The sequence below is a fragment of the Lithobates pipiens genome, unplaced genomic scaffold (genome assembly GCF_037356315.1).
Source record: "Lithobates pipiens isolate NorthernLeopardFrog02 unplaced genomic scaffold, aLitPip1_a1.2 Scaffold_18, whole genome shotgun sequence".
NCBI classification, from domain to species: Eukaryota; Metazoa; Chordata; class Amphibia; order Anura; family Ranidae; genus Lithobates; species Lithobates pipiens.
In genome coordinates this window covers 104,154,684-104,178,895 of record NW_027507758.1, presented here as the reverse complement: position 1 = coordinate 104,178,895, position 24,212 = coordinate 104,154,684, and the positions used below count along the sequence as shown (strand labels likewise).

Here is a 24,212-nt window from a genome sequence, read left to right as displayed (position 1 = left end):
GGAATCGGACATGTTGGAAATTCTTAGAAAAACAAACGATTTTCTAATCAATGATGGGAGAATCGTGCGAGAAACGTAATAAGAAAAGAAAATGTACGGAGATAAAAGAAAATGTACGGAGATAAAAGAAAATTTACGGAGAGAAAAGAAGATTCCCAGCCAAGAAAATTCTTTTCTGTAGCAACATGAGGTGAAATTGAAGGCTAGGTCGGCCGAATTTCGAAAATCAATGGTGGCGCCATCGGATCACAAAAAAAACTAATTTTCTGATTTTGAAAAGAAAATTCGTTTGAAATTCGACCGTGTATGGCCTGCATTAGACAGGCACATCCTGTGTAAAAAGTTCACAATTCAACCCCCCTCCCCTCCCCTCCAGCTCTCCCAGGATTGGCTGCCTTTGCTGTGTTTTGACTGGATGTTTCTCATCATGAGGTGTGATCCACAGATCAGGGTGAGAGGAAATGTATGCTGCAGTGAACAGCCAGCAGAATATACACAGACAAGTGATTTAGGGGACATGTATGTAGTCAGAGCTGGGCAGAGTAGAACATCCAGTGATCTGATGATTGTTATAGTGCAGTGTGTGTGCCTGAGGTCACCTGATCACAGTTGCAACGTTCCTTTCCATCACCAGTATTTGTTATGTGGGGGAGGGGTGGATTTCTCACTTTTTATAATTACACGCAGTAAGGCTGAATGAGCTTAGGACCAGTTCACACCAGTGTGCTGTGCGAGATCGCATGTGATTCCCACCACGTTGCGATCACATGCGATGTCCGTGCAGTGGGATTTCAGCCATACAGATCGAACTCGCACAGGACCCTTTTTTTGGTCCGCGCCAGAATCGCATGGGTGTTTACCCCTATGTGATCTGATTCATGTCCTAACTGTCAGTTCGCAGTGAGATATGCGGGCTGAAATGGGGCTGTCATTAACATTGTATGACACTCCCCAGCAGTTCGCAAATGGCAGTATGCACTGCTGTACGAGTCGGATACAATGTGAGCACCTGCAGTGGATTCACAGGGTTCCCGCATCGCACCAGTGTGAACCGAGCCTCAAAGCATACAGCCTACAAATGTCACCTGACTGCTCCCACCAAGGCTCGGTGGTGCGATTCGGTAACCCTGCGAATCCATTGCGGGTTCCCACATTGCATCCGGCTCACACATCAGTTCACGCTGCCATATGCAAACTGCTGGGGAGTGTCATACAATGTTAACGACACCCCCATTTCAGCTCGCATATCGCACTGCAAACTTACAGTTTGGACATGAATCGGATTGCATAGCTGTGAACACCCATGCTATCCGATTCTGATGCGGACAAAAAAAAGGGTCCTGTGCGTGTTTGGTCTGAATGTGATGCGTTTTCAGCCATACAGTTTGTATGGCTGAAATCGCATCGCACAGACATCGCATGTGATCTGAACAGCAATGCAGTGCGAATCACAGGAATGCGGAGTGTACAGTGCTGGGTAGTACATGCAGGATGGTGTCAGGATAGTGGACAGTGTCAGATTATTTTTTTATTTTACAATTACATTTTTTTTTTTCAAAAGATTTTTTGGGACCAGTGGATTTATTTTTTATTTTTATACATTTTTACAATAAAAACATTTTTTTACAATTTTTTTTTGTACTATTCTAACAATGATGGGAGGGTGGGGTTTTATTTTTTAAATATATTTTTTCACAGTGCTTTTGGGAAAGGGGGTGGTTGGTGTCAGTGATCAGTGTCAGTGGGTCAGCGGTCGGTGTCAGTGGGTCAGCGGTGGGGGTCAGTGGTTGGTGTCAGTGGGGCAGTGGACGGTGTCAGTGGGGTAGTGGGCGGAGTCAGTGTCAGTGGGGCAGTGGACGATGTCAGTGGTCGGTGTCAATGGGGCAGTGGACGGTGTCAGTGGGGCAGTGGATGGAGTCAGTGTCAGTGGGGCAGTGGATGGAGTCAGTGTCAGTGGGGCAGTGGATGGAGTCAGTGTCAGTGGGGCAGTGGATGGAGTCAGTTTCAGTGGGGCAGTGGACGGTGTCAGTGGGGCAGTGGATGGAGTCAGTGTCAGAGGGGCAGTGGACGGTGTCAGTGGACGATGTCAGTGGTCGGTGTCAGTGGGGCAATGGATGGTGTCAGTGGGGCAGTGGTCAGTGTCAGTGGAGCAGTGGACGGTGTCAGTGTGGTAGTGGTTAGTGTCAGGGGGGTAGTGGAAGACAGCGGGGGATGTGGAAGACATGGAGGGGGACGGAGGAGTAAACTTTATTCTGCACATGCGCAGGAGTAACATGAGCATGCTCTGCTTCTTCACAGAATGCACTCTGTCACTCCTGCACATGCACGCAAGTCTCAGCAGGCGCAAGGCTCGTCCTCACAGCGCTCGCTGGCCGTGGCAGTGAAGTGGTGGGCAGAGGAGTCCTCTGATGTCACGGCTCCGCCCACGGAACGCCGGAAAAAAAACGCCCACTGATTAGAGGATATTGCGGGGCTCCTGCAAGGTGAGGGGGTGACTTTTGGAATATAAGGATACCTGCAGGAGGCATGTATAGCATTATTGATTATAACTGTGTTATTGGTTCACATTTGATGACAGTGAGTTTACATCCACTTTAAGGCCAAAGAGTTCAATCTTTGTTTCATCAGACCACAGAATTTTGTTTCTCATGGTCTGAGAGTCCTTCAGGTACCTTTTGGCAAATTCCAGATGGCTTGTCATGTACCTTTTACTGAGGAGTGGCTTCCGTCTGGCTACTCTACCACACAGGCCTGATTGGTGGAGTGATGCAGAGATGGTTGATCTTCTGAAGGATCTCCTCTTTTCACTGAGAAACGCTGAAGCTCTGTCAGAGTGACCATCGGGTTCTTGGTCACCTCCCCGACTAAGGCCCTTCTCCCCTGATTGCTCATTTTGGCATTAACTGTGAGGCCTTAAATAGACAGGTGTGTGCCTTTCCAAATCATGTCCAATCAACTGAATTTATCATAGGGGGACTCCAATCATGTGGTAGAAACATCTCAAGGATGGTCGGTGAAAACCGGATGTACCTGACCCTAATTTTGAGTGTCATGGCAAAGGTTGTTACTATTTAAGTAGTGAACATGTGATTATTTTGTTATATTATTTTTAATACATTTGCATAGATTTCAAACAAACTTCTTTCACATTGTCATTATGGAGTATTATTTGTAGAATTTTGAGGAGAATAATGATTTTAAAGTGGCTATTAAGCCACTGTACTGTCTTCATAGAAACCTCTGTGTCTGATACTGATCCCCCAGTGTATGTGATTTCTAAAAACAAATGTCGTTCTATACCTTATTTTATAGCTTCGCTCGGTGCTTACGTGACTGGCCACCTCTCTCCCTTCTCGATCTGACAGGTAAATTGGGCGCGGCCGAAAATCCCCCACTGACGTCAGTTGGGAGGAGGGAAGGAGAGGAAGGGAGAGGTGGCCGGTCACACGAGCGCCGATCAGCACTCATAAAAAAAATGCAGTTCTATATTTTATTTCGAAGGCACACACACTGGGGAACCTAACATTATGAGACACAGAGGATTGTTTGAAAATGTTAATGTCATTTCAGCAGCAGGAGGGGAGGGGCGAGCCCTGACACAGAGCTGATAGGCTGGGAGGGAGGAAGGAGAGAAGGACAGAGGAGAGCTCCAGATGACTGAGGCACATCAACTGACCATGGTGTCAGGGCACAGCAGCCATGATAAAATGTGGTCAGTTTACAAGGGGGAGGGTAGAACCCGGCAGGACCAGCCAGGTATTTCAGAGGATACAGGGGGCCAAATTACACAGCACAGGCACTGTGCTTTATAACATGCTTTAACCACTTTAGCCCTGGAAGGATTCACCCCCTTAATGTTCAGGCCATTATTTGGGATACGGCACCGCGTCGCTTTAACTGACAATTGCACAATTGTGCAACGTTATACCCAAACAAAATTAACCACTTCACGACCAGCGCACGACGATGTACGTCGACAGAATGGCACGGGCAGGCATATTGGCGTACAGGTACGTCCAATATTCAATGCCGCCCTGCCATCGGGAGCGTGCCACCGGCGGCGCGCTCCCACGCTGGTCGGGCCCCCCGTGAGTCCGTTAGCGGGACCCGCGGACTCGATAGCCGCAGGCATCCCCGCGATCGTCTCACGGAGCGGCCGAATGGAGGAAATGCCGTGTAAACAGCATTTTTCCATTCTGCCTAGCAACTAGTGACGCTGATCTCTGCTCCATGTGATTGGAGCAGAGATCAGTGTTCACTAAATGAAAGCCCAACCCCCCCACAGTTAGTAACACACCCCTAGGAACACTTAACCCCTACGCTGCCACCCACTGGTTAACCCCTTCACTGCCAGTGTCATTTACACAGGAATCACTGCATTTATATAGCAGTGATTACTGTATAAATGACAATGGTCCCAAAAATGTGTCAAAAATGTCCGATGGGTCCCCCACAATGTCGCAGTCACAATAAAAATCGCTGATCGCCGCCATTACTAGTAAAAAAAATAATAATAAAAAATTATTAATAAAAATGCTATAAAACTATCCCTATTTTGTAAACGCTATAACTTTTGCGCAAACCAATCAATAATCGCTTATTGCGTTTTTTTTTTTTTACCAAAAATATGTAGAAGAATACGTATCGGCCTAAACTGAGGGAAAAAAATGTTTTTTTAAATATTTTTGGGGGATATTTATTATAACAAAAAGTAAAAAATAATGCGTTTTTTTCAAAATTGTCACTCTATTTTTGTTTATAGCGCAAAAAAAATAAAAACCGCAGGGGTGATCAAATACCACCAAAAGAAAGCTCTATTTGTGGGAAAAAAAGGACGTAAATTTTGTTTGGAAGCCACGTCGCACGACCGCGCATTTGTCAGTTAAAGCGACGCAGTGCTGAATCGCAAAAAGTGGTCTGGTCTTTGACCAGCAAAATGGTCCGGTCTGCAAGTGGTTAAAGAGCTTTCTTTTGGTGGTATTTCATCACCTCTGCAGTTTTTGTTTTTTTGCGCTATAAACAAAAAAAGACCGACAATTTTGAAAAAAAATAATACTTTAGAATTTTTGCTATAATAAATATCCCAAAAAAAAGTTAAACAAATTTATTCATCAGTTAAGGCCAATATGTATTCTACATATTTTTGGTTATAAGCATATATTGATTGGTTTGGGCAAAAGCTATAGCGTCTACAAAATAGGGGATAGATTTATGGCATTATTATTTTTTTACCATTTATGGCAGTGATTAGTGCTTTTTAGCGGGACTGCGGCAGACAAATCGAACACTTTTGACCTTTTTTTGGGACCAGTGACATTTATACAGCGATCAGTGCTATATAAATGTACTGTATAAATGACACTGGTAGGGAAGAGGTTAACCGTAGGGGGCAAAGGGGTTAAGCGTGTCCTAGGGAGGTGTTTCTAACTGGGGGGGGAGTGGACTGACTGGGAGTACAGAGAGATCGCTGTTCCTGATCACTAGGAACAGATGATCACGCGGTACTCCACTGACAGAACGGGGATCTGCTTTGTTTACAATGGCAGATCCCCGTTCTACATCTCTGTGAGTGATCGCGGGTGGCCGGCAGACATCACCTTCGCTAGCGCCTCTGGTGCCGTGCGCATGCTTGCTGTATCTACTACACAAAGCGATGTACTGGTATGGCAATTCGTCTAATACAGCTGACCTGTCGCAATATAGCTGCAACAGCTGGTCGACAAGTGGTTAAAAAAACAGGATCATTTATTTATTTATTTGGGTAACAGATGCTTTAATACATTTTGGAATAAGGCTGTAACATAACAAAATGTGGAAAAGGTGAAGCGCTGTGAATACTTTTTGGATGCACTGTAATAATTGGACCATCTATGGCCATCCTGTAAGTGCCTAAAGACACTAAATGGCAAGTCAAAAACTGTTCTTTTGAAAGGTTGCCGTACAACATCCACATTTGCAGCAGGTAAATGTGCATGTTTTGACCTGTGGAGGAGGGAGAACCCTGATTGCTGGCTTCTCTTCAAGAAACTCAACAGCAATTGGTTCATTCCAGTCAATTATTTTGTTCCATAAAGCAAATACTGGGAAATGTTGACATAAAAAACTAGAGATATAAAATCACTGCCTAATCCTGCTGTGATGAGCTGGATCAGGGGAACATTTACTCATGTCTGCAGGCCCTTTATCCATGAAAATATTTCTGGATCTAACAGCTTTGCTTTTATTGGACTGGTTACTTGTAATACTTGGCTATCAATATGTTTTATCTTTGTTATCTATTTCTTTTCCAAACACAAAAAAAGGACAGAACTCAAAATAAGGGATAAATATCTTAGGAAAATATCATGGCCATTGATTTAAATCTTAAAATCATACAGTTGCTTCCGTGTTCTCCTGCAGATAATTGCTGTGGGTGTATAAAAATATTGTGCCCTTTTTAGAAGAAACAAAAAAATAAAAATAAAAAAGCTTAGTCATGGTGCTTACCAGACAAGAGATATTGAACTGAAAGGATTGCTTTCATCTCGGGGTAGAGGGGGTTGTGTCATAGTGGAATAGGTTCTGTTGTTACATCTAAATCTTTGGTGCAGCGATCCGTAAAATGATGGATAGAACAGAGACAAAAGTTAAGACTTGGAGATTATGAGATTATCGTGGGGCCTCGCATGATTAGATAGTTTAGTAAACTATATTCTGGTGCTCATATACGTTATCCCATTGGACCTATAAAGGGCCTGCATTTGACCATTGGAACTCAGCTTGTAGTGGCCTTCATCAGTAAAGAAAAATATAATTGGTTAAAGTGTATGTCCAGGATAAAAAACATATTTAGTAAATATCTACAAAAAAATGCACATTTCTCCACGTTTTGTCTCTTTAAAAAGTTGCAAGTATCAAGCGCATGACCCAAAAAATTTTGAGATTGTACGATTCCACAAGATCCACCATCACCATATTCCTGGAAAGAAGAATAGAAGTTCTATTGTTATTACTAGTGAATGCAATGAAAAGCTTCACCCCGATTTTCTGGAAATAGCATCAAGCACCCCAGATCACCATATGGTAGGCAAAAGTAACGGAAATTAATGAGATAGAGGACTTGATTGCAACAGAGCGGAGCATGAGAGATCATTTCGGAAAAAATGGTTTTACTGGCATGACTATGAATACTCTTCGGCTTATTCGTCCCTAATAAACTCAGTTTCCAGTAATAGTTGAGGCTGCTGGGCCGTATTGGACCTGGAGGTTTGGAGTCCCCCCCCCCCCCCTTTTGCTATGTGTTCCTTTCAACCAATTAAAAGGTGTAGAGCAGGGATATGCAATTAGTGGACCTCCAGCTGCTGCAGAACTACAATTCCCATGAGGCATAGCAAGACTCTGACAGCCACAAGCATGAGACCCAAAGGCAGAGGCATGATGGGACTTGTAGTTTTGCAACAGCTGGAGGTCCGCTAATTGCATATCCCTGGTGTAGAGATTACCGAGAGCATGGAAAGCATGGTTTCTTCTCTACAATCAACTGTTGTGACCTAGTCAACCTGGGCCAATAGTTCAGTCAAGTTCTTCCTTAATGGATAATACCATTGTCATACCTGTGGCTGGCCCCAGGCCAATACCATTGTATTCCAAACTGGAGTGTATTTTGTATCATTGTATCATGTTTAATTAGACCTCTGTACTGCGTTATTTTGCTAAATAAAGAATTACCAAAAAAAAGCTGCAGAAAAAATAGCTGATGATTCTGCCAAGAATCCAGTGGTCTTCTAACATCCTGTTTGAGCTGGCAGTTTTGCCTTTGTTTCACTGAAATCCTAATTAGTGTTTTCAGCCCTGCCTAAGTATTTGCCTTCTAGACTTCAGAACACCTCCACCATGTTGCAGGATTTGAGGAGAAAGAGAGCTGTTCTGATGGACTGATCAGGAGAGAACTCAGCCAGGGGTGACAACACTGTTCGGGATTTCAGTGCCGCAAAGGCTCTGTGTTGTCAGGTTAAGGCCCCACACACACTGGGATGTTTAACCTTGGTACATGGGGCTCCTGCATTTAGCCATTGGGAAGGGCACTGCCAGCGGCCTGTTAAACTCCATGAGAGGCTGATAGATGCTGCTGCTGAATGGGGTTGGGGGGTGCAGCCATACCTCCCAAATTTTTGAGATGGGAATGAGGGATACCTGTCGGCAAAAGTATGCAGCATAGGACACACCCCTTGTCACACCCTCTTAAAGGTGAATTGTATAAAAAAGTAAGATTGGTTAAACCCACAAGTGCTTTTTTAGCACTACTATTCCTTTAAATTGGCTTTAGGAATAAACAAATGCAGCAGTTTAGAAATCAGATGAAAGGTTTAGCGCTGGAAAACACTTTTTGAAAGATAAAAAGTGCATTTATATACAACTATAAAGATCAGACCAAAATGAGGGACAGATGAGGAGGAATGGAAGGACAGAGGGACATTGCTCAAAATCAGGGACAGTCCCTTGAAATCAGGGACAGTAGGGAGCTATGGGTGCACCTAGCTATACTTATTTTGAGTGCAGTATGAGCAAGTCTGCATTCTGGGCATTCATTCTGAACACATACAGCTGTAAATGGAAGTACCACTGAGTGCACTGCCCAGCTCCATCCAGCCACAGCAGCTGTCAGCCTCTCATAGAGTTCCATGCACTGAGTCTAAACACCCAGTGTGCATGGAGCCTTAACAGATTGGGAGCCCACTAGATTTATGGGAGATCAACAGGTCATTTTCTGTACATGTAACAGAAAGAGAAAAACACGGGGAAATGTGCATGTATTGTAGCAATGTACAGTATTTTTCTAATATTTCCACATTTTAGTGGCCAGTGGTGTGTCATTTAAAGCGGTTGTATAGTGAAATTTTTAACTTTGACCTACAGGTAAGCCTATAATAAGGCTTAACTGTAGGTAAAAAGAATATCTCCTAAAACCTGTACGGTTTTGGAGATATTCCCCTCGCAATGAGCTGCTGACTTCAGGGGCACATGCTCTCCGGGAATTCTCAGCTGAAAGTCCGGCAGACACCAGACCCTGCCGGGAAGAAAACTCCCCCGCTCATGCGAGGGAGTGACGACATCGTGGCTCCGGCCACTCACCGTGCCAGAGCCGCGATACCCGAAGACATGTCAGAACATGTCAGCTCCCTCGGCGTGGACCGAGTGAGATGCCGGCACCTTGTTCTAAGGTAAGTATTTCAAAATGAGCTAGTATGCGGTGCATATTAGCTCATTATGCTTTTTCCCTTACAGGTGTAAAAAAAAATAAGAAAGTCAGCGGGTTTACCCCCGCTTTAACTTGCAATCCCATGAATATTGATCCATCTCAAATAAAATGGACCACATAGATGTTCCTCTCATTACAATAAATTTGCTGCTTACAATTTAACATATAGTCAATAGGTTCTTCAGCATGGGTGTAATGTGAATTGTTTATTCCTTTTTCAGTACGCCACAGACTATATAACCTACAGAAGAAACACAACAGAGGGCAACTTTACCATTGAACGGGTAAGTTGATCTAACAGCAGGAATCATTTCTACCAAAATATTATGTCAGCCATAATTAACTTAACATAAGGCTGTGTATATAAGATTATTAAACAAGAATTTGTATGTCTTGGAGACATTTGTGGTGTTTTTATAGATTTCAAGAGGAGGCTGTCATGTTAGAGGTGCCTCTAAAATTAGGTGACCTGAATAGGACACCCTTTCACCCAGGTGTCCTCCTGGCAGAAGGGATTGGCATTGGCATTGGAGCCTGAAAAACGATACAAAAGCAAAAAAGTGGGGCTGCTGCGCCTAGCAAAAAATCAAGTAATCTTTTATTTGGGAAAATTAAAACAAATTGTGCACTGGTTTCTATAGGCTACAACTCTACTTTCCCTTACTTATTATAAATCATCTCTACTCACTCCTGTAGCTTTACCTCTTTTTATAGTGCTGTGCAGCCAGTCTTGTGGCACAGGTACCCTGTCAGACAGACAATGGAAGTCTGCTGAAGCAGTACCACAGCTTGGTCAATAACGTGCCCCGTCAGGGTTGCCAAACGCCAGTAAATTTACTGACAGTTTGTAAAAATCAGTGATTTTTTTTTTGTACAATATCAGGGTCGGAAAATGCGATTGTGTGTATGCTCCATCTGACTTTTGCTGGCGGAATTTCGGCCAGCAAAAGATTGAGAGCATGTTCTCAATTTTTGTGTAGGAAAAAGTTCCGATCGGAAATTCCGAATCTCTGTACAAATTCCGACGCACAAAATTCCTATGCATGCTCGGAAACAATTAGACGCATGCTCGAAAGCATTGAAGTTTCATTTTCTCGGCTCGTCGTAGTGTTGTATGTCACCCCGTTCTTGACAGTCAAAAGTTCAGAGAACGACTAAAATATTTTAGTTTGACTAAATTAATACTAATTTAGGTGACTAAAATGCGTCAAAAACAATTGAGGTGACTAAAATACGACTAAAACTAAAATGCCATTTTAATCAAAAGACTAAAATACGACTAAAACTGCACTACCACATAAGAATATGTAGGGGGTATCTAATAAGCTGCTAAAAGAAAAAAAAATAAGAAAATACTTTTATTTTTATTTTTGATATTTAATATTGGTAATATATTAAGGTAATATGTGCAATGGCATTACAGTCAATAGCCCCTTTCCGACCGGCTCACGCCAATATACGTCAGCAGAATGGCACGTGCAGGCATATTAACGTACCTGTACGTTGCCTTTAACCACTTGCCGACCGCCTCACGCCGATGTACGTCATCAGAATGGCACGGGCAGGCATAAGCACATATATGTACGTCCTTTGCCTCCCGCGGGTCGGGGGCCCGATCGGGCCCCCGCCCGGTGCCTGCGGCGGTCGGTTTTCGTTCGGGAGCGATCCCGGACGAGGGGACGGCCATTCATTCATGGCCACCCCCTCGCGATCGCTCCCGACGAATGGAAATCCCCGGTGACATCACTTCCTCTCCTGTAATGTAAACACAGGAGAGGAAGTGATGTATTCTCTCCTCCGTGTCGGTATTTTTCGTTCCGACACGGAGGAGAGCGGATCAGTGAGTTGCACCAACACATCCCACACACAGTAGAACATGCCAGGCACACTCACACCCCCCCTTTACCCCCCGATCACCCCCCCAATTACCCCTGCCCCCCAGTCACAGTGACACCAATGTCATTTTTTTTTTTTTTTTTTTTTTTTTGCATTGGTGTCATTTGTGACTGTAATAACTGTTAGGGCAGTTAGGGTTAGCCCCCTTTAGTTCTAATGTACCCCCCTAACCCCCCCAATAAAGGTTTAACCCCGTGATCACCCCCCGTCGCCAGTGTCACTAAGGCTGGGTTCACATTGCAGCGGTTTATGAGAACGAATGTGATTCGCACCGCACTGCAGTGCAAATCACATCCGATCTCTGTGCGATTCGAGTTCAGCCATTCGCCGCACCCGCCGCACCCGCCACACCCGCCGCACCCGCCGCAAATTCGCACGGGACCCTTTTTTTGGCCCGCAGCAGAATCGGATCGCATGGGTGTTCACACCATGCGATCCGAGTTTGCAGATCGCACTGCGATATGCGAACTGATCTGGGGGTGTCAGTAACATTTCACTGACACTCCCAGCAGTTCGCATAGGGCAGTGTGAACTGCCGCCGGGAGGCATGCGATGCGGGAACCCGCCGCGGATTCGCGGCGTTTCCGCATCGCTCCAGTGTGAACCCAGCCTAATAAGCGATCATTTTTCTGATCGCCGTATTAGTGTCACAGGTGACGCTAGTTAGGCAGGTAGGTATTTAGGTTCGCCGCAGCTTTTTATAGCGCTAGGGACCCCCATATACTACCGCATAAAGCCCCCTGATTGCCCCCTAGTTAACCCTTTCACCAGTGATCACCATATAACTGTTACAGGTGACGCTGGTTGGTTAGTTATTTTTTTATAGTTTCAGGGCACCCGCCATTTATTACCTAATAAAGGTTTAACCCCCTGATCACCCGGCAGGTGTCATTTGTGACTAATAACTGTTAGGGCAGTTAGGGTTAGCCCCCTTTAGTTCTAAGGTACCCCCCTAACCCCCCCAATAAAGGTTTAACCCCGTGATCACCCCCCGTCGCCAGTGTCACTAAGGCTGGGTTCACATTGCAGCGGTTTATGAGAACGGATGTGATTCGCACCGCACTGCAGTGCAAATCACATCCGATCTCTGTGCGATTCGAGTTCAGCTATACAGATAGTATGGCTGAATTCATGTCGCACCCGCCGCAAACTCGCACGGGACCCTTTTTTTGGTCCGCAGCAGAATCGGATCGCATGGGTGTTCACACCATGCGATCCAAGTTTGCAGATCGCACTGCGATATGCGAACTGATCTGGGGGTGTCATTAACATTTCACTGACACTCCCAGCAGTTCGCATAGGGCAGTGTGAACTGCCGCCGGGAGGCATGCGATGCGGGAACCCGCCGCGCATTCGTGGCGTTCCCGCATCGCTCCAGTGTGAACCCAGCCTAATAAGCGATCGTTTTTCTGATCGCTGTATTAGTGTCACAGGTGACGCTAGTTAGGCAGGTAGGTATTTAGGTTCGCCGCAGCTTTTTATAGCGCCAGGGACCCCCATATACTACCGCATAAAGCCCCCTGATTGCCCCCTAGTTAACCCTTTCACCAGTGATCACCATATAACTGTTACAGGTGACGCTGGTTGGTTAGTTATTTTTTTATAGTTTCAGGGCACCCGCCATTTATTACCTAGTCTCACTAGTGTACCCCTAAATTTAGGGGTGTCTACTTTCTAAAATGGGGTCATTTGGGGGGGGGGGGTTTGTGCCATCTTGGCATTTTATGGCCTTCAAAACTGTAACGCCCTTAGAAAGCCTGAAGGCGGTGCTTGGTTTTTGGGGCCCCGTACGCGGCTAGGCTCCCAAAAAGTCCCACATATGTGGTATCCCCGTACTCAGGAGAAGCAGCAGAATTTATTTTGGGGTGTCATTTCACATATGCCCATGGCATGCGTGAGCAATATATCATTTAGTGACAACTTTGTGAAAAAAAAAAAAAGTTTGTAATTTTCCCGCAACTTGTGGCAAAATATAAAATATTCCATGGACTCAACATGCCTCTCAGCAAATAGCTTGGGGTGTCTACTTTCTAAAATGGGGTCATTTGTGGGGGTTTTGTGCCATCTTGGCATTTTATGGCCTTCAAAACTGTAATAGGTAGTGAGAAGTGAACTCAAAAAATTACGCCCTTAGAAAGCCTGAAGGCGGTGCTTGGTTTTCGGGGCCCCGTACGCGGCTAGGCTCCCAAAAAGTCCCACATATGTGGTATCCCCGTACTCAGGAGAAGCAGCAGAATTTATTTTGGGGTGTCATTTCACATATGCCCATGGCATGCATGAGCAATATATCATTTAGTGACAACTTTGTGAAAAAAAAAAAAAAAAAAAAAAAGTTTGTAATTTTCCCGCAACTTGTGGCAAAATATAAAATATTCCATGGACTCAACATGCCTCTCAGCAAATAGCTTGGGGTGTCTACTTTCTAAAATGGGGTCATTTGTGGGGGTTTTGTGCCATCTTGGCATTTTATGGCCTTCAAAACTGTAATAGGTAGTGAGGCGTGAAATCAAAAATTGACGCCCTTAGAAAGCCTGAAGGCGGTGCTTGGTTTTCGGGGCCCTGTACGCGGCTAGGCTCCCAAAAAGTCCCACATATGTGGTATCCCCGTACTCAGGAGAAGCAGCAGAATTTATTTTGGGGTGTCATTTCACATACGCCCATAGCATGTGTGAGCAATATATCATTTAGTGACAACTTTGTGTAAAAAAAAAAAAAAAATTTTTTTTTTGTCATTATTCAATCGCTTGAGGCAAAAAAATAAAATATTCAATGGGCTCAACATGCCTCTTATCAATTTCCTTAGGGGGTCTACTTTCCAAAATGGGGTCATTTGGGGGGGTTTTGTACTGCCCTGTCATTTTAGCACCTCAAGAAATGAGATAGGCAGTCGTAAACTAAAAGCTGCGTAAATTCCAGAAAACGTACCTTAGTTTGTAGATGTGACAACTTTTGCGCAAACCAATAAATATACAATTATTGACTTTTTTTTTACCAAAGACATGTGGCTGAATACATTTTGTCCTAAATGTATGACTAAAATTGAGTTTATTGGATTTTTCTAATAACAAAAAGTAGAAAATATCATTTTTTTTCAAAATTTGCGGTCTTTTTACGTTTATATCGCAAAAAATAAAAATCGCAGAGGCAATCAAATACCATCAAAAGAAAGCTCTATTTGTGGGAAGAAAAGGACGCAAATTTTGTTTGGGTACAACATTGCATGACCGCGCAATTACCAGTTAAAGCAGCGCAGTGCCAAAGTGTAAAAAGACCTCTGGTCATTTACCAGCAAAATGGTCCGGTCTGAAAGTGGTTAAGACGCGGCATTGTGGGTGTGCGCGCGTGCCCGCCACAGGCTCCGTAAGTATGATTGTGGGTCCCGCGGACTCGATGTCCGTGGGGATACCCGCAATCGTCTCACGGAGAGGAAGAACAGGGAAATGCTAATGTAAACAAGCATTTCCCCATTCTTCTTAGTGACAGGACACTGATCACAGCTCTCTGTTATCGTGAGCGGTGATCAGTGTCGTGACATATGTAACCCATCCACCCCACAGTTAGAACACATCCCTAGGACACACTTAACCCCTGCAGTGCCTCCTACTGGTTAACCCCTTTACTGCCAGTCACATTTACACAATAATCAGTGCATTTTTAATTGCACTGATCACTGTATAAACGTGAATGGTCCCAATCTGTCCGCCATAATGTCATGATAAAAATTGCAGATTGCCGGCATGACTAGTAAAAAAAAAATATTAATAAAAATGCCATAGAACTATCCCCTATTTTGTAGAAGCTATAACTTTTGCACAAACCAATCAATAAATGCTTATTGCGATTTATTTTTTTTTTTTAACCAAAAATATGTAGAAGAATATGTATCTGCCTAAACTGAGGAAAAAAATGTTGTATATATTTTTGGGGGATATTTATTATAGCAAAAAGTAAAAAATATTGCGTTTTTTTTTTTTTCACAATTGTCACTCTTTTTTTGTTTATAACGCAAAAAAAAAAAAAACCTCAGAGGTGATCAGATACCACCAAAAGAAAGCTCTATGTGGGGAAAACAGGACGCCAATTTTGTTTGGGAGCCAAATGGTCCGGGGCTGAAATGGATAGAGTTTTTTTTTTATATTTTCAAGTTGTACTTCTGCTTGTGAAAAAGCAATATTTTTGTTTGTTTATGACGCTTTGTTTTATTTATAAAGATGTTATATATTGCAACAGTTAAATCTGTGTCTGTAGTGCATGTTCAAACCTTAATACCATAAATAATAACATGTTATTTGATTCTGACTCCAGGAGTATATAACAAGTTTGGCAATTCTAAAGAAATGCTTAAATAATGCATTAATTTGTCCCGACTGGTACGACGGCATTCTTAAAGGGACTTACCTGTACGCACATATGCCTGTCCGTGCCATTGTACCGACGTACATTGCCGTACGCTGGTCGGGAAGTGGTTAAACATACATGTAATGATTTTTACCACATTACAGAGGGAGTCCGGCGAAAAACTTTTTTTTTGAAAGTCAGCAGCAGCACTTACCTTTTCTGGAGTCCAGCGATGTCAGCAGCCGAGGTCGAGCAATGCTGGTCCTATTCTCGGTAGGGTTCCCTACTGTGCATGCGTGAGCCACACAGCGCAATGGGAATGGTCCGCGCTGTCTCTGGGACCCGTGTGTCCCAGCAGACAGCACACCAGGACAGGAAGAGGGTGCAAATACCTGTCTTAGACAGGTATCTGCACCCTCCCCCCCTGAAAGGTGCCAAATGTGACACCGGAGGGGAGGAGTGTTCCGAAAAGCGGAGGTTCAATTTTTGGGTACACCTTTGCTTTAAGTACATACATTCCTCCTGGTTTACAGCTTTATGTTTATACATTTTACGAGTAAGGCTCCATACACACTGGGCTTATAAAAACACCAGTTTCCTTGTCAGAAAAAAACACTCATATAAAGTGTCTTTGTACACACATTTGGGCGTGTTTAGCACTGTTTAGCATTATTTCTGCCATAAAGCTCCATTCAAAAACACAAACCAGAAGGGTTTTTATTTTCCTGCATCTAAACACTGAGCTTAAAATATGCCTCTAAATGTTGTAATGTGCAGGCAAAACACAAAACTCCTGTAGAAGCTGCGTTCTTTAACCACTTGCCAACAGTAGGAAGGTGACACTGTACTGGGCCAATCTTAAGTAGCCAAAGCATTCCCCGCCCCACACCAATATGTATGAACACCCCTTATGCAGTGACAGCTTCCTGATGGGATCTCTCAGTTGGGTTTGGACAGCTCATCCTTAAAGGCTCGTACTAGAGCTGGGTGATGTTCTCCCAAAATAACTCAATTCGCGATTCGAATCGAGTTTTTTTTTTGATGGACACCGTGCCGGCCCTGAGTTTTTAGGGGAGGCCGCAGGTTCGGCCTAGTCCTCGGCGCCTGGCCATTCTGCCGACATATATATGCCGACATCGGTCAGCAAGTGGTTAAAAGCCAAATTTTGAAGGGATGTATGCGTTTTGTGGGTGCAACCCCTTCCTTGCAACTCAGCTAGGTGAGAGGAAGGGGTTGCAACCCCCCAAAACACATCTATTGCTCCCCCATGATGGGAACTAGCACATGTTGACATTAGGTATGGGATCAGGAGGGAAATCCCCAGTTTGAATCCCAATTTGTGTGCATCTGCAAAATTTGGCTTTTACAGGGGTGACATCACCCCATCTGATGAAGGCAATATCAACACAGTTTGGACATACTAATGAATGATATTGCCTTCACTTTGTCAGTTGAACTTTGTAAGTTCCTGAGTTGTGTATGTTATGCGTTGAAACATGCCTGTTTAACCAAAAAAATTATATTTACAATGTGAAAAAAAATAAAAAGTTATACACCAAAGATGTTGGTTTGAGTAAAATGTTTTCTACTCAACAATGTGTGGCTTCTTCTTTCAATGCTCAATAGCAATTTTTGTAGTAAGTTTGTTTTTACAGTGACAATGGGGGTTAGTTACTAAAGGCAAATCCACTTTTCAGTGCACTTGGAGTGCAAAGTGAAATTCCCTTTAGTAAAGGACACCCACAGTGCTTTATAATTTGCCACAATGACGCTATTTTCATGACTCCACAAAATTCATTCATGGTGATGAAAATGGTGAATATTTTTGTCAGTAATTCATTACATACCTTAACAACAAAAACAAGTTGTGTGTAGCAGACCCATAACATAATAATAGTTTGCTGAAGAAGAGATTGTCACCTCATGCATCAAATAAATTACATTTGCACTAATGAAGGAAATGTTCAAAAATAAAAGCCCATTGGAGAACCTAGGAGACAGCTAAAAGATACCCAGGCAGTAAATCAAAGGACATTTTCTTTCAGTTTAAGTTAAAAAATTTAGGATAAAATGTTTGGACTTAAAGTGGACGGCCACCCTAAAAAAGAGAAATAGCATAAAAAATCTCCTAAAAATGTAAAAAAAAAATAGAAAAAAAAATTGTTTTCACTTACCTGAAATGCCTGTTGCTAGGCAGATCGTTCTAATCTGCCACTTCCTACACCGTGGTGATCTTCAGTCTTCTCCTCCTCACATTGTCTTCTGGGGAAGGTGGCGCAGTGTGTTCTGGGAACTGTGTGTGTCCCAGAACACAGCCAGCCATTGACAAAACGTCACGCGACTCGTGCATGCGCAGTAGGAAATGGGCAGTGAAGCCGCAAGGCTTCACTGCCTGTTTCCCTTACTTAGAATGGAGGCGCCGGGACCCGATGCGATGGACGGATTGGCCGTGAGTGGACGACATCGCAGGCACCCTGGACAGGTAAGCGTGCTTATTAAAAGTCAGCAGCTACAGTGTTTGTAGCTGCTGACTTTTAATATTTTTTTTTGCAGCTGGACCCCCGCTTTAAACAATTTCTGGCATATCAATGTCCCCTCCCACCCTCAAAGTACTCAACATACTTCTGTCTTACTTCTCCGGTGCTTTGGGGGGGGGGGGGGGGGGCAAGCCAGGACGGCCAGCTTCAAGCGCCGTCAGGGTTTCTTGTTGAGGCCACATAGTTCATTGAATTTCTCCTTAAATAGTTGTGTAGAATGCAGCATGCAAGGATTATATGGTTAGGTTTATATTCCACCATGTTGATTGGCGTAAGGAATAGGCGGAACTGGCTGGCCATTATCCCAAAAGTGTTCTCCACCACTCTTCTGGCTCTAGCCAGACAGTAGTTATAAATAGTGATGGACGAACGTTTCGCCCGGCGGTCGTTTCGCGGCGAATTTCCGACTTTCGCCGTCCGCGGGTTCGAACGCCTTTTTCCGTCGTTCGCCCCGGCGGACTTACGTGTTTAATGTATACAAGAACTTTAACCTTTCGTGACACGTTTATCATGTGTTACAGGACAACCAATTGAGACATGACAGCTCATGGACACTTGGACATTCCCCCTAACCTATAAATACACCCGATCCGGTGGCCATTTTACATTCTTTCTTCTGTCACTGTAGGGAAAGGATCCTGTGTGGAGTAGGGACAGAGAAAACGCTAGCTATTTGGTACACAAAAGTTCTTTTCAGGACTGGTATAGGTGTTAGGTCAGCAGCCTGAGTTTCTTTTGTCAGTTTAGATAAAGGGACAGAGCGCTGTATGCTGCTATTTTAGGGACAGCTCAGCCAGATTAGTCTTTCTTCATCATCATCATCATCATCATCATTAGCTGTTACTATCAGGTCCACAAAAGAGCTGTTCCAGCTAATCGTTCCAGCCTACTCTTTTTTGCCAATTTGTATAGGGACAGGCAGGAAGCAGTGTGTCAGGCAGTGAGGATAATTTTAAAGACTTGCTGTTACTATTAGTTCCACAAAGGTTCTTTTCAGGACTGGTATCAGTGGTACGGTAATAGGCTTGTACACGTATAATATTCTTTCTTCCAAATATAGAAAGAATATTATACTTGACTGCTGCCCTTCTGCTGCAGTCTGCTAATCATTCACAACTCACTTGTTCCACAAAGCTCTTTATCAGGACTGGTAACTTGGTCTGTCTAGGGTGCTACGGTACATAGGCTTGGGTGCGGTACAGTCTGCTGTTCTGTAAGGACCGCTATCGGTCCACAATACATAGGGTTGCCGTGCACTACTGCTGACCGCTGCCCTATACTGCAGCAGTCCTTCAGCGGTATAGGGACTGACGCACAGTCTGCTAAACACTAATACACAACCTGCTTGGTCCACAAAAGTTCTTATAAGGACTGGTAACTTGGTATAGGGTGCTACGGTACATAGGCCTGAGTGCGTTACAGTCTGCTGTTCTGTAAGGACCGCTATCGGTCCACAATACATAGGGTTGCCGTGCACTACTGCTGACCGCTGCCCTATACTGCAGCAGTCCTTCATTGGTATAGGGACTGACGTACAGTCTGCTAATCACTAACACACAACCTGCTTGGTCCACAAAAGTTCTTATAAGGACTGGTAACTTGGTATAGGGTGCTACGGTACATAGGCCTGAGTGCGTTACAGTCTGCTGTTCTGTAAGGACCGCTATCGGTCCACAATACATAGGGTTGCCGTGCACTACTGCTGACCGCTGCCCTATACTGCAGCAGTCCTTCAGCGGTATAGGGACTGACGCACAGTCTGCTAAACACTAACACACAACCTGCTTGGTCCACAAAAGTTTTTATAAGGACTGGTAACTTGGTATAGGGTGCTACGGTACATAGGCCTGAGTGCAGTACAGTCTGCTGTTCTGTAAGGACCGCTATCGGTCCACAATACATAGGGTTGCCGTGCACTACTGCTGACCGCTGCCCTATACTGCAGCAGTCCTTCATTGGTATAGGGACTGACGTACAGTCTGCTAATCACTAACACACAACCTGCTTGGTCCACAAAAGTTCTTATAAGGACTGGTAACTTGGTATAGGGTGCTACGGTACATAGGCCTGAGTGCGTTACAGTCTGCTGTTCTGTAAGGACCGCTATCGGTCCACAATACATAGGGTTGCCGTGCACTACTGCTGACCGCTGCCCTATACTGCAGCAGTCCTTCAGCGGTATAGGGACTGACGCACAGTCTGCTAAACACTAACACACAACCTGCTTGGTCCACAAAAGTTTTTATAAGGACTGGTAACTTGGTATAGGGTGCTACGGTACATAGGCCTGAGTGCAGTACAGTCTGCTGTTCTGTAAGGACCGCTATCGGTCCACAATACATAGGGTTGACGTGCACTACTGCTGACCGCTGCCCTATACTGCAGCAGTCCTTCAGCGGTATAGGGACTAAGAGTTTTGTCACAGGGTGATTTAAAAAATGACAGGCAGAGGAAGAGGCAGGCCCTTCCGCAGGGGTGGTAGGGGTAGGGCAGGAGCAACAGCCTTGAGCCAAAGTGGGAAGTTGCAGAAGGTGCGTTCAATTACTTTAAAGGACGCACCAGACTTGGTTGAGTGGCTCACTCAGCCTTATTCTTCTGCACCCTCCTCATCCTCTCGATCTGCACCCTCTTCTTCACTCTCTGCTATGTGCACCCCCAAAGACACTACCACCAACAACACCACCACCACCACATACCTTCCGCTTGAGTGCAAATGGGGGCCTTCATGCTCCAGTGTTTTAATAGGGACCCCCGTATAAAAAGCATGAGGGTCAAGGACCAGTACTGGGTGGCAACGTACTTAGATCCCCGGTACAAACACAAAATGGCGGAAATGTTACCGCCGTCGCAGAGGGCTGTCAGAATGCAGCACTTCCAGGCCTTGCTTCGAGAAATGCTGCATTCTGCTTTTGCGTGCGCTGGCAGAGGAGCAATTCCCACTCCCAGAGAAGGATTTGCGGGTACCAATCCAACAGCGCCTGCAAGAAGAGGCCGGTTTGAAGATGTGTTGGTGACTTCGGATATGAGGTCATTCTTTCAGCCGACCCATCGACAGGTGTCATCCGGATCCAGCATCAGGGAACGCCTAGACCGTCAGGTGTCCGACTACATTGGGTTAACGGCCGATGTGGACGCTCTGAGGAGTGATGAACCCCTAGACTACTGGGTGGGCAGGCTTGACCTCTGGCCAGAGCTTGCCCAATTTGCAATCGAACTGTTGGCTTGCCCCTCATCCAGTGTCCTGTCCGAAAGGACGTTCAGCGCAGCAGGGGGGATTGTGACCGATAAGCGTACTCGCCTAGCTCACCACAGTGTTAACTACCTCACATTTCTAAAAATGAATGAGGCATGGATCTCGGAGGAATTCAACACATGTGATCAGTAGACCATGTATATGTCTATAAACAATTTTTGGAATCAAGCACACAGACCTTCTTAATTCATTTGGCTCACTTCCCTGACCCAAAAAAGCACACCGTACTATATGCCCCTACCCTCCTCTTTGAAGAGGTTGAGCGGTGTCATATTTCTACTGGGGCTGCTTATTATGAGGGGTTCCCACCATCCCTGTGCTGTGCTGACTTCCTCCTGGGTGTTCTTATTATGAGGGGCTCCCACCATCCCTGTGCTGTGCTGACTTCCTCCTGGGGGTTCTTATTATGAGGGGATCACACCATCCCTGTGCTGTGCTGACTTCCTCCTGGGGCTGCTTACGGTGCTGCTGTCAGCGCTGTATGTCACGGAGCTGCTGTCAGCGCTGTATGTCACGGAGCTGCTGTCAGCGCTGTATGTCACGGAGCTGCTGTCAGCGCTGTATGTCACGGAGCTGCTGTCAGCGCTGTATGTCACGGAGCTGCTGTCAGCGCTGTATGTCACGGAGCTGCTGTCAGCGCTGTATGTCACGGAGCTGCTGTCAGCGCTGTATGTCACGGAGCTGCTGTCAGCGCTGTATGTCACGGTGCTGCTGTCAGCGCTGTATGTCACGGAGCTGCTGTCAGCGCTGTATGTCACGGAGCTGCTGTCAGTGCTGTATGTCACGGAGCTGCTGTCAGCGCTGTATGTCACGGAGCTGCTGTCAGCGCTGTATGTCACGGAGCTGCTGTCAGCGCTGTATGTCACGGTGCTGATGTCAGTGCTCTGTATTACGGTGCTGCTGTCAGTGCTCTGTATCTCCTGCACCCTCTTGTTTGCCTACCCTGGTCCCTGACCTTCCCTCTCCTCCATTGCCTTCATTAGCTCCATAGTCCTGAATTGTCAGAACAATTTCCCAAATAAAAAAAAAATGCTTGTAGTTATCGATCCCAAATTCACCTCATACATGTATTATGCTATTGTCCAGGTGGTGGGACTACGTGCTACCCCCTAATAATTACCCCGTGGCCGCAAATTCGACCTAAAGGTTTGCGAAATTCGCCTCCCATTGAAGTCAATGGAGCCCGCGGCGAACGGTCGTTTTCGCGAACGTTTGTGTCCGTTCGCGTTTCGCGTTCGCGAAACGTCCCGTCGGAAGTTCGTCCATCACTAGTTATAAACCCTCTGGTCTGGGGTGAATGTTCTCATGGCTTCAAAATGGTCGGCTGGTCAGAACGCACTAAAGCACTGAAAAACAAAGGCCAGAGCTGAAAATCAGATACGAGCGGACAAGAACGCACTGAAAATCAAATACATAATAGAAATACAAACCCACAAGCACAAACTGAAGAGCAGTAATGATCAGAAAAGCAGGAGGCTGAAAAGCGTAAATCGTCTGTCACCAAACTTCTACTAACAAGAGATTAGCGGAAGGAGCCCAAAGGTTGGCGCACTTGGTATTGAACTTCCTCTTTCTAGTCCCGTCGTACTTATTGTACATCACCGCGTTCTTGACATTTGCAAATTCCGACCAACTTTGTGTGACCGTGTGTATGCAAGACAAGTTTGAGCCAACATCCGTCGGAAAAAAACATGGATTTTGTTGTCAGAATGTGCGATTGTGTGTAAGCAGCATTACACTCGCCAGCCACTTTATTTGGTACACCTGTTCAATTGCTTGGTGACACAAATTGCCAATAAGCCAATCTCATGGCAGCAACTAAATACATTTAGGCATCTAGATGTGGTGTAGTTCACTTGCTGAAGTCCAAACCGAGCATCAGAATGGGGAAGAAAGGGGATTTAACTGACTTTGAATGTGGAATTGTTGTTGATGCCAGACAAGCTGGTCTGAGTATTCCAAAAACTGATGATCTGCTGTGATTTTCATGCACAACCATCTCCAGGATTTACAAAAAATGGTCCAAAATAGAGAAAATATCCAGTTGTGTGGACGAAAATGCCTTGTTAATGTTAGAGGTCAGAGGAGAATGGGCAGATTGGTTAAAGAAGATAGAAAGGCAACAGTAACTCAAATAACCAGTGACAGTCAGGAAGGGTAGAGGGGCAAGTGCCAGGGGGGCCGACCCAGTGCTGGAGCATCCCAATAAGTATTCTCCATTGAGTGACATTGGTGATCCCAGTCAGGGACCAGCACTGCTGGAGCTGAGGAATTCTCCTAGCTGCCAGGGGAAGAACTTCTCCAGTGAGAGTGGGGGGGGGGGGGGGGAGCGAAGGGAAAGGAAAGACAGATTCTGGTGGTATATTTCCATCCTAGATTTGCTTCAGAGGTTCCTCTCCTAGCGAGTAAATTGCCTTCATATTTTTGGCACATTTCAAGGGCTATGAATGCTTTTTCAAGGCACTGTAAATAAATGTAGTATATTGACATCTGTGATGCTGTTTTGAATGTTACATTTTGAAAGAAGCTGGAGACCAGCAGTAGAAAGGTGGCGGAGGCAATCTTTGTACGCCCCGCACTGCTCCACGTTTAACCTTTAGGCTCTGAAAATATAACATTAAAACAGCATGACAGATCTCAATACTATATTGATTTATATACCCTCACATTATTTGTTAAATGACTGTGAAATTCAAGATGCAGCTGGGCGCAGTAAGATGTCCGCTGGCGCCTTATGACTGCAGGTGTTCTGTCAGATTACCCTTAAGCTGCATAAAGGGTTCTTTACTATAGGAGCGGTAAGGATGTGGAATTCCCTTCCACAGGCAGTGGTTTCAGCGGGGAGCATCGATAATTTCAAAAAACTATTAGATAGGCACCTGAACGACCACAACATACAGGGATATACAATGTAATATTGACATAAAATCACACACATAGGTTGGACTTG

General features: G+C 44.9%; 1 protein-coding gene across 2 annotated transcripts in view; it reads left to right on the top strand.

The window, feature by feature from the left end:
* SLC1A4 (solute carrier family 1 member 4) overlaps nt 1–24,212 on the top strand; it is a 140,901-nt gene that overhangs the window by 70,507 nt on the left and 46,182 nt on the right. For both annotated transcript variants that reach the window (XM_077485960.1, XM_077485961.1), the window contains exon 3: nt 9,460–9,522. In XM_077485960.1, coding sequence (XP_077342086.1) covers nt 9,460–9,522 — 63 coding nt within the window. The remainder of the gene's footprint in view (nt 1–9,459; nt 9,523–24,212) is intronic.